The 17,498-nt window shown below is 44.6% G+C and overlaps 1 protein-coding gene across 4 annotated transcripts in view; it reads right to left on the bottom strand.

Annotated features, from left to right (window-relative positions):
- Window positions 1-17,498, bottom strand: part of LOC106581775 (ubiquitin protein ligase E3 component n-recognin 3) — a 43,920-nt gene that overhangs the window by 6,267 nt on the left and 20,155 nt on the right. For 2 of the 4 annotated variants that reach the window (XM_014164064.3, XM_014164066.3), the window contains 8 exons: window positions 16,939-17,072; window positions 13,232-13,342; window positions 12,918-13,130; window positions 12,477-12,613; window positions 9,209-9,294; window positions 4,568-4,670; window positions 2,501-2,601; window positions 656-780 (listed from right to left, as the gene is read on the bottom strand). In XM_014164064.3, the coding sequence (XP_014019539.1) occupies window positions 656-780; window positions 2,501-2,601; window positions 4,568-4,670; window positions 9,209-9,294; window positions 12,477-12,613; window positions 12,918-13,130; window positions 13,232-13,342; window positions 16,939-17,072 (1,010 nt within the window). The remainder of the gene's footprint in view (window positions 1-655; window positions 781-2,500; window positions 2,602-4,567; window positions 4,671-9,208; window positions 9,295-12,476; window positions 12,614-12,917; window positions 13,131-13,231; window positions 13,343-16,938; window positions 17,073-17,498) is intronic. The other 2 variants (XM_014164065.3, XM_014164067.3) reach the window with 1 other exon arrangement.

Genomic DNA, 17,498 nt, shown 5'->3' with positions numbered 1-17,498 from the left:
CAAGCTCACGGTGGGGGGAATAGAAAACAGCAGCCAGCCTTATCTAGCCTGGCGTTCTCTGTCATAGATTTATAGCGGGGGGAATTTAATGTCTTTGGATTTCCTTCCTCTGGGCTCGGGATCTCGGTTGAGACGGTCTTTTTATCTACAGCAATTTAAATACAATGACATCCCTCCAAAATGTGGCCCGTGTTAACAATGAGGATTTCCAAGCCGTCTTAATGACAGCTTGTGAGCGAGTGCTGCACCGTTCGTGACAAAGTGGGGTAAGATATTCAGCTGCGCCACAATAGATAGGAAACACCCTAAAGGGGAGGCATTTTGCTGTTGGCCCATTTACATTCCAACCAGCCACTCGCTAATACAGATTTAATAGACTGAAGATGAATAGCCAATTAATGTCACCCAGCTCCGGTAATCACTCTCTCCTTGATAACGATGATCGATACATCTACAGCCCAAACGGCTTAACGGAACTCGGGCCAGGTCTTCATCTTAATTTACATTTTGCGTCACACCTTCATTTGCCACGGATGTAAACAGGTCCCGGGGATAACGAGTAGAAAGAATAGATGTGTTGTGAAGCCAGTGCATCCTAAGGCCCTTGGTAGAGTACAAAGCGGCAGTACGGCGAGGAGGGCGATATCTCCATTACCTTCTTGAGAGTTCCAGACGTGCTCCAGGCCTGCCTCTCCTCGGGGCTGAACTTGGCTGAGAGAGCAGCCAGGGCCTGGGTGTACTGCAGGTTGTACAGCGTCCTCACCAAACAGATGAAGTGTTCTACAGGGACAGAGAGAGAGGCGATGCACAGATCCCAGGTTAGGTGCACTAACATTGGAGGAACAAACATATCGCGTTGCACACGCATATTCTTGGTCAGACACTCGGTCGACTGTTTCATTGTTTTGCGAATCCTAGCAGGTTTGAAACCGAGTTGTTGCCATTCTCATTGGAATAACTACTGTTATTTATGGCAGTCTGCTTATCATAAAAACAGGAGTGTGACGGCAACGTCAATTGTTTTGGGAGAATATGCAAATACTGCCCTTCATCGTCATTTTTACAATTACGGATGTGAATCGATCATCCTAGCATTCGGCCAAAATAGGAAATCACAACAGCCTAGATGTGTCATCTACATAGACCGCTTACTGAGTGGAACACATTGATACAGAAACATTTTCTCTCTTCCCAATTACTATTTACAACGGCTTGTTAAACAGAGAGCAGTTTCATTCACGATCAACCGTAATAAAAAGGAATGACTTAAGAGGCCTAGAATGCTCTGTAAGCTGGACTATCAGGGTGCCTACAAAAGCCTTTTTATTGGGCTAGAAGACGAGTCAATAGGTTGGATTTGGTCTCCAGAGGAATGGCTCTCTCATCTCCCGTGTTTATAAAGGCTCATCAAATAGACTTGTAATTAGCAGGAGGCACCCAGCCCGCCAGGTGGAAATAGGCGTTGGATTTGAAGTGACAGAAATACAATGAGCGCCATTATTTGCCCTCCTCAGGAGAGTGGTGCTGGTGACGGGTCCATTGTGTTGCGGCACATTAAAAAGACAACACCTTTACTGCCATGAAGGACACACAGGCTGTTAGGAACTCCCCGCCCCTCCCACTTATCCACTCTAAACATGACAAAAACCCAGGCACGTCCTGTTCTCCATGCCCAGACTTTAATAAAATACTTAATTCACACCCATCTTCTCATCGTGATGTGTTACAATCAATTCTCCATTCTCACACTGAGGACCTTAATGCTTATTTTGGCTTAATCAATGTGGAATTGAAAAAATATAAAGTCCATCTAAAAGCTAATTAAGACATCGAGTGCCGTTTTCCCCGGCAGACTCTTTAGGGCGATGTAAGGAAGTGTTACTCAGTCGATATGGAGGAGAGCTCTTATAGCTGTGAAATGGCTTTCGTTTGAGAGAAAAAAAACCTGTCACAGACATATCCCCTCACAGAACCAAATGGCTCTTTATAACTTGTATATTGGTTTAACAGAGTTGATCATCTCTCCCCTGTTCTAACGCTAGGAGAGATCTTCAGGCCTCAAACCACCTCAGTGTCCATGGGTTCAGTCAATTCAGTAATCACTGAAATGATCAGCTTTGTGTGGCACGGCACCCATTAAGTAGGCCTATGATTGCTGCAACATGGCCTCCAATGTGGTGGCCCTCCCCTCGCGCACGGTGCTGAGCCTGGAGGAGCTCAAACAGGAAAGCGCTCAGCTGGAGATGAAGGGCATGTGAAGCGGGCAGCCTCCATAAAGCGATCCATGTCATTCTGCTCCTCACAGCCAAATACACACAAAAAAAAGGGAACAGATAAGAACCCTCCCTACATTGTCATGATTAGGACTGATTACGGTTTGCCGTTCTGACCCAGCCACCGAAAAACGTCCCTCTGTAGCCTCATTAACCCACCTTCCCCTTCCCGTCCCTTTGGACTGATCGGGAAAACACAGTCAGGATAGTAAGAACAGTGACAGCACCTTTGCGTAGCGGCTGTGGCATGGTCAACACAAAGATGATCAGCAGGGATGGGCAGTCTCTGAACAGCATGGGGACTTCCGGCCTCTCGTCATCCAGGCAGCTGTAGGCAACAACACATGGAACCTTTTACCAATACAAGCTCACGGTAAGGATTTTTAAAAGACATGTTGGAAAAACATACAGCACGCTCATTAAGAGTAAAGTATGCGGTTAAACAAGAAACTGTGGGTACCCGTAAAGGTTTTATTATTCGCAGGGGTGGAAATGGGCCGGAACACACCAGAAGCCTGTCCCAGGAACGCACGTTCAATTTGAATACGATCGTGTCCTGGGTGAATCCTGTGTCCGGTCTGGAGCGTGAAGTCACTAGCTCTGCTGGTCGGCTACTGTGTAGCAACCTACAGGTGCCAAAAGCCCTGGTCTGCCCTAGAAAGACTACGTAAACAAACCCCCCATAAAATGGACTGCCGTCGTGGGCTCTAAAATGTGTTTGTTATGATCAAGTTCCATCCCCAAGATGAATTGTATATATTGATTTTCCTTAGAGAGATAAGTTCTGCAGTGCAATGCAAGTATTGAGGAATTATGTGGAAAAGTCCTCATTTATAACATTGAACGGTAAAACGCAAATCAAATGATTCTGTAGAAAGGTTGAACCAAATTTCCCAAAACCAATCCTGGCCATTTCAACCCCTGACTATTCCCAATAAGTTGGCATTGGTAGGGGAATGTTAGAGAAACCATCATTGGAGCGAGGTTATGTACACAGTATACATATCCTATTGCTCTTGGCCCTGACAAGATAAAAAGCAAAGTCCTCCCTTGAATATATATTACGCTGCACTTGAAAACGTTGCTTAAAACAATGACGACACACTTTCTAATTGCCCTCCACTTTAATGCAGGGGGGGAAAGCAAAGCATATTTCCTTTATATCCTGTGACTCACTGCTATAATGCAGCTGGAGACACATACTGAAGATTCTTGTTGCTGTCTCCATTTAAAAAATGGCTTGTTTTCTTCTGGCTGCCCATAGAGAGAGCCTCTAATCTCCACTCTACCTTAAGGAGACGTCCGGGGTGGGGGGTTTCGACTGAAAGGGGCCACACTTACACAATAACGCATTCCATTTTAGAAAAGGCACTCGACTGTTTATTGTAGCGTACAACAGAAAAACGGACGCAGCAATCTGCTTTTAATTCCCTCTCATGCAAAAAGACTAAACTGTCTGGAAGGCATGAGCGTCGTCCCATTTAAATAGAGAGCTGAGGGTGTCAGTGACATAGCCGCCTTCTGAGTCCCTAACGAGGTCTTTTTTTAAACACCGAAATTTCCCCACCGAGACGCCTGCATGGCTCGAAGCATTTAAATAGTAACAGGTGTAAAAGCCGTCTTGGGCGGGAGAGAGGTCGTTAGCTTATCTAATAGCGCCAAGTGTTATACGAGTGGGATGCTGATCGCTCTCAAGGCTGTAAACTTCGGAAGGCATACTGACGCCCGGGAGCACACCTGACGCAACACAAACAAGCAGTGTGGAGAACGAGAGCGTGTAAAGAAGACGGCCTTGTTAAATGTCTCGGTTTCTACGATGCGGTGAAAGATGACGCTGGGCGGGGGAGGGCTGAGATGTGTGGGGCAGTTGTTTCTCGACGCAGCGACTGTGAAGGGGTCGTTTCGCTCTCTGTGGAGCACCCGGTAATTTGCCAGATGCAGCAATTATTGGCATCTATGGCAACCACACATGGTTCCTTCTCTGTTTTTAACTCCTCTTTGTCTGGAGGAAAAGCTGTCAGGGCACGCGGGATGTGGTGGTGTTGAGCGTGAGGGGAAAGTGGCACTGATTACAGGCTGTGCTAGGGTGCTGTTAGGATAAACTGGGATCAGGAGAGGGCTGTAGAGATATCAGGTGAGGTGGAGCTGCAGGATTCGGGGGGGGAGAGAGTTTCAGTGTGTGTGGCGGAGTTTGTGATAAGACAGCCGTATGTGTAGTGGGATTGCAGGACGAGGAGAGGCCAAAGTAGATGAAAAGGTCTGTGTGGTGTAGCGTCAGGGTAGTCGTCACTCACTCGTCTCTGCTTGGAGCCACCTGGGTCAACCTGGTCCAGGGGTTGTAAGCAGAATCAATGCTGTACAGACGCATGTGCATGGCAAGCACGTGGAACAGCTGATCTGAAAGACAGATGAGAAGTTTAAAAAAAATGGTCAGCGAGATAGATCAGAACACTGGCACAGAAATGAGACAGCTACTGTAAAACTGTCCACCTCCATGTCAGTGCCCACTATCAGTGAAACAAATGACAAATACAGTTGACTTGTTTGCACTGAGCGTAATGGTTTGGCTGGGAGAAAGCAGGCCAGATGGATAGACGGCACTACTCTGCTCCCAGCTATCCTCTGGTCAGGAGTCACACCTGTTCGCTGTGGAACATAGAGAGTGCGTGCACCTTTCTCACACTTTTTAAAAAATTTGATTTAACTAGGCAAGTCAGTTAAGAACAAATTCTTATTTACAATGACAGCCTAGGAACAGTGGGTTAACTGCCTTGAACGACAGATTTTTACCTCATCAGCTCGGGGATTCGATCTTGTAACATTTCGGTTACTAGTCCAACGCTCTAACCACTAGGCTACCTGCCGCCCCAAGGTGCACGCACACACAAATATATGGTATCACCTCCTGGAAGTGTCCTCTTGTTTTATTGGCCCAAAAACAAATGAACCTACTTCTTATAGTGGCCTCACACAATGGCACACTAAGTTAGTGTTCATTAGGGCCATAGTTAAAAGTGTATTGGAAATCAGAAAATTGTACCCGAAAAGGGATATAGCAATTGTAATGGCGTCGTTTTGTATGCACCAACTGCGCCATGGTTCGTTGGACAAAGTCTATGGGAAAATTGAGATTTTGGATTAATGCCAAAAATAAGGTAAACACAGGCTTAGGAGATCTTATACGTTTTGTTCTAGAAGATATGAATTTTGAAGCATATAAAGGTTTTGTTATCTGACTGATACTGTATCTCACAGAACAAAATGTGTAAGATCTCCAAAGCCCATTTGTCCCAAAACCCTATTCTTTCCACATAGGAATGGCTGAATGAACCAGAGGCAACTAATTTCAGTTTTTTCGGATTACAAGCAGGCGAACGCTATATACCACCTGCTCTCGTGTAGGCTACTTTCTCTCTCACCCAGAGTCACCAAGTGGTGATATAGATATATATATGTATATATATATAAATAAATATTTATTTTTTTTACATGCAACCTTGTCAACAGACCTGTAGCTCAATATTTGACTTCATTTCCCCCCCCCAGAGAGTTATGACAGCTGTAATGCAGCAAAACATTGAATTCCACTGCTGCAATATGGACTTTCAGGTGAGTTTGTCAACATGGCTGTCAAAATAGCACAACACCGCCCTCTACAGCTGAAACACGACAGCAGCAGGATACAAACCAGAGGCTGAGGGAGGTGAGTGACACCGATTCAGTCCCTCCGTCTGTCAGATGGGGTTCAAGTCCCTCCACTAGAGGACAACATGTGAGGAGTGACACTGTGGAGGAAGGAACGCCAGCCAATGCCCTTCAAGCTGGCAGGGAACCGGGCTTCAAATTGCAGCTCACATGGCTACCACCTCTTCCATCTGCATGCTTCCCCCTCAGCCTGCTGCTCTTCTCTGCTCCCCCCCCACACGGTCTGACAACATCAATAGAGATGCCTTCAGATATTGATCTGGCCTTGCTCATGCTATTTGCCATGATCTTTACCCCCGCCATGCTGCTAATCTAGATAGGTCACACAGGCATGACTAATGGTGGGCCTAGATTACTTTTACCCCCCAGTGTACAAACACTTTGAAATGTGCCCATGGGAATTGATCATCTCATTGTGATAGGCCGACACCCACCATAACAGTATTGTATTGGACGTTCGAGGCCGTCTTCTCTGTGCAGGCTACATCAGTAGACTGGCCTAATTCAAAACCTTCTGGCTGATAAACCAGATGCGAGCTATTTGAAGGGTGGACTCTCCAGTCAATTTAACACAAGGGATTTCCTGCTCCCCTCTCCAGCCCATGACATCCTCATGAGCTAAACAATATACAGTGGCAAGAAAAAGTGTGTGAACCCTTTGGATATACCTGGATTTCTGCATTAATTGGTCATCAAATTTGATCTGATCTTCATCTAAGTCACAACAATAGTCTGCTTAAACTTAAACAATTATACGTGTTCATGTCTTTATAGAACACACCGTGTAAACATTCACAGTGCAGGGTGGGAAAAGTATGTGAACCCCTGGATTTAATAACTGGCTGACCCTCCTTTGGCAGCAATAACCTCAACCAAACGTTTTCTGTAGTTGCGGATCAGACCTACACAACAGTCAGGAGGAATTTTGGACCATTCCTCTTTACCAAACTGTTTCAGTTAAGCAATATTCTTGGGATGTCTGCTGTGAACTGCTCGAGGTCATGCCACAGCATCTAAATCGGGTTGAGGTCAGGACTCTGACTGGGCCACTCCAGAAGGCGTATTTACTTCTGTTGAAGCCATTCTGTTGTTGATTTACTTCTGTGTTTTGGGTCGTTGTAATGTTGCATCACCAAACTTCTGATGAGCTTCAATTAGGGGACAGATAGCCTTACACTCTTCTGCAAAATGTCTTGATAAAGTTGGGAATTCATTTTCCATTGATGATAGCAAGCTGTCCAGGCCCCGAGACAGCAAACCAGCCACAAAACATGATGCTCCCTCCACCATACTTTACAGTTGGAATGAGGTTGATGTTGGTGTGCTGTTCCTTTTTTTCCTCCACACATAGTGTTGTGTGTTCCTTCCAAACAACTCAACCTGAGTTTCATCTGTCCACAGAATATTTTGCCAGTAGCGCGGTGGAACATCCAGGTGCTCTTTTGCAAACTTCAGACGTTCAGCAATGTTTTTTTTGGACAGCAGTGGCTTCTTCCGTGGTGTCCTCCCATGAACACCATTCTTGTTTAGTGTTTTACGTGTTGTAGACTTGTCAACAGAGATGTTAGCATGTTCCAGAGATATCTTTAAGTCTTCAGCTGACACTCTAGGATTCTGCTTAACCTCATTGAGCATTCTGCGCTGTGCTCTTGCAGTCATCGTTGCAGGACAGCCACCCCTAGGGAGAGTAGCAACAGTGCTGAACTTTCTCCATTTATAGACAATTTGTCATACCATGGACTAATGAACATCAAGGCTTTTAGAGTTACTTTTGTAACCCTTTCCAGCTTTTTGCAAGTCAACAATCCTTAATCTTAGGTCTTCTGAGATATCTTTTGTTTGAGGCATGGTTCACATCAGGTAATCCTTCTTGTGAATAGCAAACTCAAATTTTGTGAGTGTTTTTTATTGGGCAAGGCAGCTCTAACCAACATCTCCAATCTCGTCTCATTGATTGGACTCCAGGTTAGCTGACTCCTGACCTGACTCCAATTAGCTTTTAGAGAAGTCATTAGCCTAGGGGTTCACATACTTTTTTCCAACCTACAATGTGAATGTTTAAATGATGTATTTAATATAGACAAGACAAAATACAATAATTGGTGTATTATTAGTTTAAGCACACAATGGTTATTGTGAACTAGATGAAGATCAGATTACATTTGATGACCAATTTATGCAGAAATCCAAGTAATTCCAAAGGCTTCACATACTTTTTTCTTGCCACAGTAAGTGCCTTGTGGGATATGGCTTAGGAACTCACTTGGGTTATAGTTGTTATCGCATGTCCCACGTTCCCCTCCATATCCCATTCCCTATGAAGACAAATCACTAATGTATTGCTACTTGCCCGCCAGCGCAGCTACACAAGTTAATGTAGCTCAGAAAATGGCAGTCCTCTAGCGTGAAATGTATTTTGCCCCAATCAAGGATGACAGGCCTCTCACTAGTGCAACGAGCGGCTAAAATGCATCACCACTAAACAGACTAATTAAAACAGAGCAGGGAAATGGGATGCCCTCATCCACAGGCTCAGTTCTGACTAGGAGAAAGTCATGTTTAACATATTAAAAAAGGCCAAATTCAAAGTACAATAAAGGAGAAACACCTTGGGGATCAAAAAAAAAATAAAGAAAAAAAGAGTCATCCAAAATCAAACCTTACACGGTCTGCATCTCTTTGAGCACAACTGTGCTTTGTCTTCCCATTGGATACCATTCTCAGGACAACATCACTCAGTCTTCATTCCCAGTCCCCCCCAGAGCAGGCCGCCCTTGCCACACAATCAACTACAACAGCACTTGATCCATGTCCAGAAAACGCAACGGCAACAGCTCACCTGGGATACCATCTCTCCTTCCCTGCTAATCGACAATCTTTACAAATGGTCCAACGGTTACATCAATCCAATCTCAACTCTGACACATTACACAAAAGGTCGATGAGACAAGGCGTCACCGTATTCATCAGCCTAAATACCAATGAACCTCATCATAAAATAACAAAAGTAAACAGACAAATACTTATTAATGCTCTTTAACAAAATTATTATTTTTTAAATGCGATGATATGAAACATGGGTCGAAGGCATACTGCAGATGCACACAATAGCTACGTGGTCAAGCAGGGGGCAACACACTTCGTATAGCACAGAGTAGATGGATGGACGAGGGTTCACTCATGTTAATCTAGTGGGAAGCAAGGCCAGAAGAATGGTGTGGTGTACTCACTGAGACAGGAGCGCTTGGCTGCACCACTGGCTCCTCCAGAACACAGGTTACCGCCGCGGTGCACCAGCTCCAGCTCCAGGTTTGTCCTACGGAAACACAACCATTACTAAGCATACTGTCAACTGGTAGGGCTTAGACGGACAAGAGGAAGATTAAGGCATTTTCACAGCCATTGTTAGCTTAGGCAGTTTGAGTTTTTCACCCGTTCAGAAACAGGACACCAAAAATAAAAAATTGATTATTAACATTCCTTCTTGTCATCTACCGGCTATGGCAGTAGCCACTCGAGCAGACCGATTAATCATTTGACCGATTTTAGCGGTTGATATTAGCCTTTCACATAAATATTTGTATTGTTTTTTTTATCCCACAGATAAAGCGCCGACATTATATACATATAATAAACAAGTCTGCTAATTTTATGACATAAAAATAAAAAATTGTAATGTTGCCTGAAGAGGGAACATCATTCAGCCATAGGCTAGGTCAAATAAACAAGTACACACTTCACCAAGCAAGCAGCCTTGTCCTCATCACATTATCACTTAGTTAACATTAGCTGGCTAGGTAGCCAGCAAGGTAGTTTGCTTAGCTAGCTAGCAATCTGTGCTACTTTAGTGCGAACGCTGGACTGGCGCCCTAGTGAATACTCGTCCATGACACAAACATAACACCGTTATAGTGTCTGGACCCATTACGTTAGCTAATAGGCTTAGTTCGTTTTATGAAATATGCAATCTGCAAAAAGCAAGACCGTTGTCACAGATTTATCATTCAGTCCATGTGGTTGCATTCATGATAAGATAAGTAGCTAAGGTTAGTAAGCTAACTAAATTAGAACGTGACTAAAACCAGCGCGGCAAGGATTTGCCTGCATAAAAGTCATCAGCGCATGCCATTTGTAGTTGAAATGTATAGCCAGTACATGTTCCATTTAATAACAGTGTAAGGTACATATGGTTTCTATAACAAAACATTGTCGTAATGAACATCTAACTTCTGCTTGTCAAAGGTTGCCATTTACGTGTTTGTTTACATGATCTGTGACTGTTGTAAACACTGTAGTAAATCAACTCAAGACAAATGTTGAAACTGACACCTAGTGGTAAGATTACAAACGACATGTTACTGCATTTCAACGCTTATTTGTATCAGCGCAGTTTCAGATTTACTTGACAGTTTAATTCAACCAGCCACCCTTGTGGTGGTTTAGCACAAACACTTTCGCATGCTTCTCATCCACTGCCACAGACAACTTTAAGTTGTACCTAAGAAAGGTAACTAAAGTCATATCCTGTATAAATATGGCAGTAAATTATAGTTGCTTTTTGGTGGATATCCTGTAATCCACAAATAAAATGTTCTTAAATAATGTTAATTTTAATATATTGTGTTAAGAAATCATAATTTACAGAATACGTTAACCCTTTGGAGCACAATGTGTTAAAAAATAAATAAAACGATATTGGCAGATATATTTGTGACTTTCGCCTCCATAAAAATCAGTATCAGACTGAAAAACCCCATATTGGTCGGGCGGGCTCTATTAGCAACCTAAGACAGTAGGGCTAGTGGCCAAACCTAAACACATCACCTAGCAAAATTATCCTCAATATATGCGTGACCGACTTTTCCCCCATTTTTATAAAAATCCATCAGATTTATAAGATGTAGCAGACATTTGTTGTTGTGTTTGTTTTGGACTAGCTATTCCGTATCAACAACGTACAGAATTTCAACAGTTCCGGGTTTGCACAAGCTAGGCTGTTAACATAAAAGCCATTTCATCCACAGTTTCCGTGTATAATCTCTGCTGTGAATTCCCAATGCATATCCAAACATTTAATATTAAAATTCTCGCCACCAAATAATGAAATAAAAGCCGTAACAGAATAAATTGATATTAAAAGCAGATACAGTAGGTGTTGCTAAAATTAGACTGAACTGGAGTTGTTTTGATCCTGCCACTGGCCGTTTCCTCCCAAAGGCTGGGAAGGTGGGGGCAAATCCTTGGGCTCCCTGTATGAAAAAGCAATTTCACATAGATAATGCAGCTGCACCGAGCTCCATCTGTCTGCTACTGATAAGAGCGCCCCTGTGACAGAGGAATTGTCCATTCCTCAGGCAATTTGCGCTGTTCACTGAACTTGTAAAAGCCAACAGGAACCCAGACACAGGAAGCAGGGACTTCTTTCTGCCGGGCACAGGGTGAGGAACCGGTTGAGTGGACCGTGTCATGGGGAGGGGGAGACATGTCGGGCAGGGACCAAGGCCTTCCCACAACACTCTGGTGACAGAATAGAATGACGGTTGCATTCTCTACTCGCTGTAACGCATGATCAATTTCAGGTTATGATAAAAGCACTGCAGAGCGCCTGCTAACTCCAGATATTACAGAGGAGCGTGTTGTTCAAGGAATGACGATTTGGGCTCTAACACAAGGCGCAACAAAACTGTGAATAAGCACTCAGGAGAAAAAGAGCTCTTCAAAATCAGTCAAAGGGAGGCAGAGTGATAAATCCATACAGTCAGAGGTAATAAAAGATTAGGCAAAGGATGGTGGAACCAACCAGGGTCAATACCATTTTACTGCAGCCTTAACTGACAAAGCTGCTTAGAAGCAGCACTTCCAGTCCCACACTGCAGTACAATCAGAGGTTTGAATAAAGGCAATCAAGAAAACCGTCACAGGTTCCGAGCAACTTCATTTTTTTCCTTCTTCAAAATACTCTATATATCCGGTGCAGGTACAAAGACAAAAATTCAATACGCTTCGACTGTACACCAAAGTTATTGTACAAAAGCCTTTTCAAGCAGCCCTTCTCAAATCGAAGATAGGCACTCAAAAGGAAAAAACTAAACAAAAATACAACTAGGCTAAACTCAGGAAATGTTGCAGTTCTCTTTCTGTGGCCAGTTATTGTAGGCTAATGTCAGGCAGGGAGCTAGCTGGCTTTAAGAGCACAAAGGAGCAGACAGGACAGGCAGCCAGCAGCCACCAGACAAGAGTCAGTGGTGTGCATAATAAGAGCAGTGGAGGAGGACCTCCCTGTCTGACTGGAGCAAGGGTAGGGGGTCACTAGCCACAGGAACACTGAAAGATAGCCTGCAGTGACCAGTCTATCCCACATTTCCAAGGCCTGTCAGCAGGGTGCACTTTCACTTAGTCTAGCTTGAAATTGAGAATTCTCTGTATGACTGTGACAAATGGAGTCTCTAAAACTGTATTATTTTGAAGAGTCTCGGAGCAGACTGCGGTGTCCCTCACCTGGCCACAGAGTACATGAAGAGGAAGTCGTTGTCAGGGGAACCAGGGTTCTTGCCATAGTCCATGTACTTCCTCTGGGTGGTGTTCTTGATGTCCTTGATCACCAACTCCATCTCCTTACTGAGGTTGGACTCCGTCTGAACGGGAAAGGTTACACAGTGACTTCATAGCATCTCCAGTTTGACAACAATGGTAATTTCGACATAATGGTTACCCACTGGTATGCATTTGCAAATCATTGGTATGGTACGGGAAACAAACCACAGCAAAGGTTTGCCAGGAGACGACCGGTTCAATATGAACGGAGGCCAAATTGGGGTAACACAAAAAAAAAGCTGCCATATCGTTAGTGTCAGTCTCATTTGTCAGCTAGTGATGCGTTAAGATGGAGTGATCAGGGGTACAGACTGGGGTGAAGCTGTATAGATCTCTCTGCCTTACAGTGGTGCTTACTGGGAAAAGTCCCAGCTGCTCTTGCAGGTCCTCCACCTCCTTCACCAGCACAGAGGTCTTCTTGTTGGTGGACATGTGCCAGCTGACCACCTCGGTGCTCCGGCCTGGGCGGCAGGGCAGCACGCTGTTAGCAAACTGTCTGCACAGCGGGCAGGTGAACTCGCCCTTATCCACAGAGAAGCCCTGCATCCCCTGGTCATTCTGTGTAAAAAAATGCGCTTGGGATTATTACAGGAAGCAGAGGCAGGGTAGGACTGCCACATCTTATGTCAATCCATACTTTCATATAGATATTCTCTTACCCGCAGAGACTCCATGTAGGACTTGTGGCAGTCTATGTGCAGGGTGTGTCCACAGGTCTGCACATACACACCTCCATCCCAGCCTATTGAGACTGACTGCAGACAGGAACTCTGCGAAACAGACAAGAGAACAGCACAAGACAGGTAAGAGTCTATTCCCTTTGAAGTTCCATAACTAGAAATGAAATATATAGACTCAAAGAAAATAACGTCTATTTTTCCAGGACCCTGTCTTTCAAAGATAATTCGTAAAAATCAAAATAACTTCAGATCTTCACTGTAAAGGGTTTAAACACCATTTCCCATGCTTGTTCAATGAACCATAAACAATTAATGAACATGCACCTGTGGAACGGTCATTAAGACACTAACAGCTTACAGACGGTAGGCAATTAAGGTCACAGTTATGAAAACTCAGCACACTAAAGAGTCCTTTCTACTGACTCTGAAAAACACCAAAAGAAAGATGCCCAGGGTCCCTGCTCATCTGCGTGAACGTGCATTAGGCATGCTGCAAGGAGGCATGAGGACTGCAGATGTGGCCAGGGCAATAAATTGCAATGTCCGTACTGTGAGACGCTTAAGACAGCGTTACAGGGAGACAGAACAGACAGCTGATCGTCCTTGCCGTGGCAGACCACGTGTAACACCTGCACAGGATGGGTACATCCGAACATCACACCTGCGGGACAGGATGGCAACAACAACTGCCTGAGTTACACCAGGAACACACAATCCCTCCATCAGTGCTCAGACTGTCCGCAATAGGCTGAGAGAGGCTGGACTGAGGGCTTGTAGGCCTGTTGTAAGGCAGGTCCTCACTGGCAACAACATCGCCTATGGGCACAAACCCAACGTCGCTGGACCAGACAGGACTGGCAGAAAGTGCTCTTCACTGACGAGTCGCGGTTTTGTCTCACCAGGGGTGATGGTCGGATTCGTGTTTATTGTCGAAGGAATGAGCATTACACCGAGGCCTGTACTCTGGAGCGGGATCGATTTGGAGGTGGAGGGTCCGTCATGGTCTGGGGCGGTGTGTCACAGCATCATCGGACTGAGCTTGTCGTCATTGCAGGCAATCTCAACGCTGTGCGTTACAGGGAAGACATCCTCCTCCCTCATGTGGTACCCTTCCTGCAGGCTCATCCTGACATGACCCTCCAGCATGACAATGCCACTAGCTATAATGCTCGTTCTGTGCGTGATTCACTGCAAGACAGGAATGTCAGTGTTTCTGCCATGGCCAGCGAAGAGCCCAGATCTCAATCCCATTGAGCACGTCTGGGACCTGTTGGATCGGAGGGTGAGGGCTAGGGCCATTCCCCCCAGAAATGTCCGGGAACTTGCAGGTGCCTTGGTGGAAGAGTGGGGTAACATCTCACAGCAAGAACTGGCAAATCTGGTGCAGTCCATGAGGAGGAAATGCACTGCAGTACTTAATTCAGCTGGTGGCCACACCAGATACTGACTGTTACTTTTGACAGGGACATATTATTCCATTTGTTAGTCACAAGTCTGTGGAACTTGTTCAGTTTATGTCTCAGTTGTTGAATCTTATGTTCATACATGTTACGTTTGCTGAAAATAAACGCAGTTGACAGTGAGAGGACGTTTCTTTTTTTGCTGAGTTTACAATAGATTCCAATTTTTTCCTGACCTGTGTCCCATAATGTAATAATGCATTTTATACAGAACCAGGTTAAAAACGACTAGCCATATTTTAAATTAGCATGCACGTGCAGGGCTTGACATTCAGGTAATTTTGCCAGTGGCACACCGGGCCAGTGCTAAAGCTACTGGCCCGAATGCAAAGAACACTGGGCCCGGGAAAGCGGATGATGCGTGCATCATTTAAATGTTCTTTAATTTGCGGGCTGAGCAAGTAGCCTATAAGGACCCACCTTCCATACACAAATAATTACATTTTAACTTGACAATATATTTACATTGATTGTTTGGAGGGGGAAAACAAATATCTACAGTTGTAGGGCCCTATATAAAATTGATTGTCTTTAGGTAAATTCAGTTTTCCCTTAGTTTCTTTCAGGTTCTCAATCACAATTATAATTTTTTTTAAATCACACTTTATAGAGAAACTACAAAAAGTCCATAATGCTGAAACCACATCAGTAGACTACTTTTGAGGTAAAAAAAAAAACTAAACAAAAAAAAGTCAATTGAGCGACTAGCAAGAGACCGTTTTACTAGCTGTGTTTTTGTATTGTCAATATAGGCTACATGTGATGGTAGAGTTAGCAAAACAAATGCCCCGCGATTGATACAAATTGTGATAGTCTGCCAGGTAGACCTACTTTGCAGTCAACTTTTTATTGGGAAGGTTTGTTAGGAAAGCCTTTCGAAATGTTAATTCAAAAACAGAGCATGATGACAATTGCGCATTGCAAAGAGTTCAGACCAAACTTTTTGAATGGTCTGCATACCCATTGTTGTTTGAATAAATCTTGATCGTTTTTTTTTTTTTTTAAAGCCAATTGTGAACCAAAAACTAATGTGACCAGCAAAAAATAAATAAAAATCACTGGCACCCAACCAACCAATTCAAGTTAGGTGTGTCGCACTGCCAAGTCAAAAGGGTTGCAAATGCAAGTGGCAGTTTTAAACCCTGAATTTAAATTTCTATGTGCCAGTAAGGCAGTAACATTCTCTGGAGAAAGAACAAAAGAATAGCAGTGCAGCTAAAACTGAAAAGACAGTGGCAGTGTTTCTTAGTCACTGACTAACTGCCTCAGTGCTCCCAGTCAGAGAGAGAGAGAAAGGGGGAAAAAAAAGGTGGAGGAGAAGGTCTGTCGGGAGGTCTAAATCCTCCATGCCTCATTATCTCCGCTCTCAGGCTGCTGGAGTTACTGACAGACTAGCCGATTAAACGCAACTCCGTGATTTACGAATGATTTGAGTGGCGACTGGAGCTCGGTCATGACATAAAATGAAGTTTCAGTTAAAAAAAAAAAACTACTGATTCCAGCACACAAATAGCCCGTAGTAGTAGCCGCTCGACTCAGTCTAGTTGAGTTGAGTTGGCTACTGACAGACAGGCAGGCACACTTGGCCGGGGGCTGGGACGAGGCTGTTGAATCACCAGAAACCCACTCAGGCAGAAATGGTTCAACATCTATGATGGGAATCCACTCCATGTCCATGAGACTTCAAAAAAACAGGAATGCTGGCCTCCCGAGTGGCGCAGCAGTCTAAGGCACTGCATTGCAGTGCTAGAGGCGTCACTACAGATCCGGGTTCGATCCCGGGCTGTGTCGCAGCCGGCCGCGCTCTAGCGACTCCTTGTTGCAGCCGGGCGCAATGCACGCCGACTTCGGTCACCAGCTGTACGGTGTTTCCTCCGACACATTGGTGCGGCTGGCTTCCGGGTTAAGCGAGCAGTGTCAAGAAGCAGTGCGGCTTGGATGGGTCGTGTTTCGCAGGACGCATGGCTCTCGACCTTTGCCTCCCCCGAGTCCGTACAGGAGTTGCAGCGATGGGACAAGACTAACTACCAATTGGAGATCACAACAATTGGGAAGGAAAAGGGGTAAAAAGTACACAATAAAATGTAAAAAATAAAATAAAAACAGGAATGCTTACCCGTGTGTTACAGTGAGCCTTTTACTTGATAGATCAAAACCAAAGACACGAGAGATATACAGTTTATAAAATGTGTGCAAAGTAACCAAGCGAGTGAGTCAGACACCTACGTCTTTGAAGAAGCTCTGCATGAGAGCGAGCCTGACGTCGTGAGCCGCTCCGCACGTGTCCGCTGGGTAGATGCGCTCCTCGTCAGTGGTTGGCAGTTTCTTGGCTTCGTCGCTCTTGCATCGGTGTCCCAGCACTGAAATAGTCAAGAGCACGGGGGCTCGTAGTGAGTGATAATGTATTACTAATGCATAAGGAGCTCTCAGATTCTCATTTATAAAAGTCTGCATAACATTTACATAGAACAATCAAGGGCAGCGGTTGCGTGGAAAACGCGTCACGTTTAAGGAATGCCTGTCGTCAAAAGCAGACGTTTTTTCCCCCTTTCTACATCAGCAACAGAGAATGGTGAGTGATAAATCAGTCGATAATGACAGCTAGTCTCCCGCACGTCCTCTCAGTAATCAGCGGCAGTCTGGAAAAACATCCCGCTTCCAATGATTATGGCTTCCAATCTAAGGACAATACGACCGTGTGCAATAATGATCAGAGATAATTAACTTAGCGTTTACATTGTCTTTTGATAGGCGTAATATGAAATAGCAGTTGGCAGATCATACGA

This window comes from Salmo salar, chromosome 21 (assembly GCF_965601325.2).
Source record: "Salmo salar chromosome 21, fSalSal1, whole genome shotgun sequence".
Classification (NCBI taxonomy): Eukaryota; Metazoa; Chordata; class Actinopteri; order Salmoniformes; family Salmonidae; genus Salmo; species Salmo salar.
Note: the sequence above shows the minus strand (reverse complement) of the source record. Positions and strands in the feature narration are given on the sequence as shown.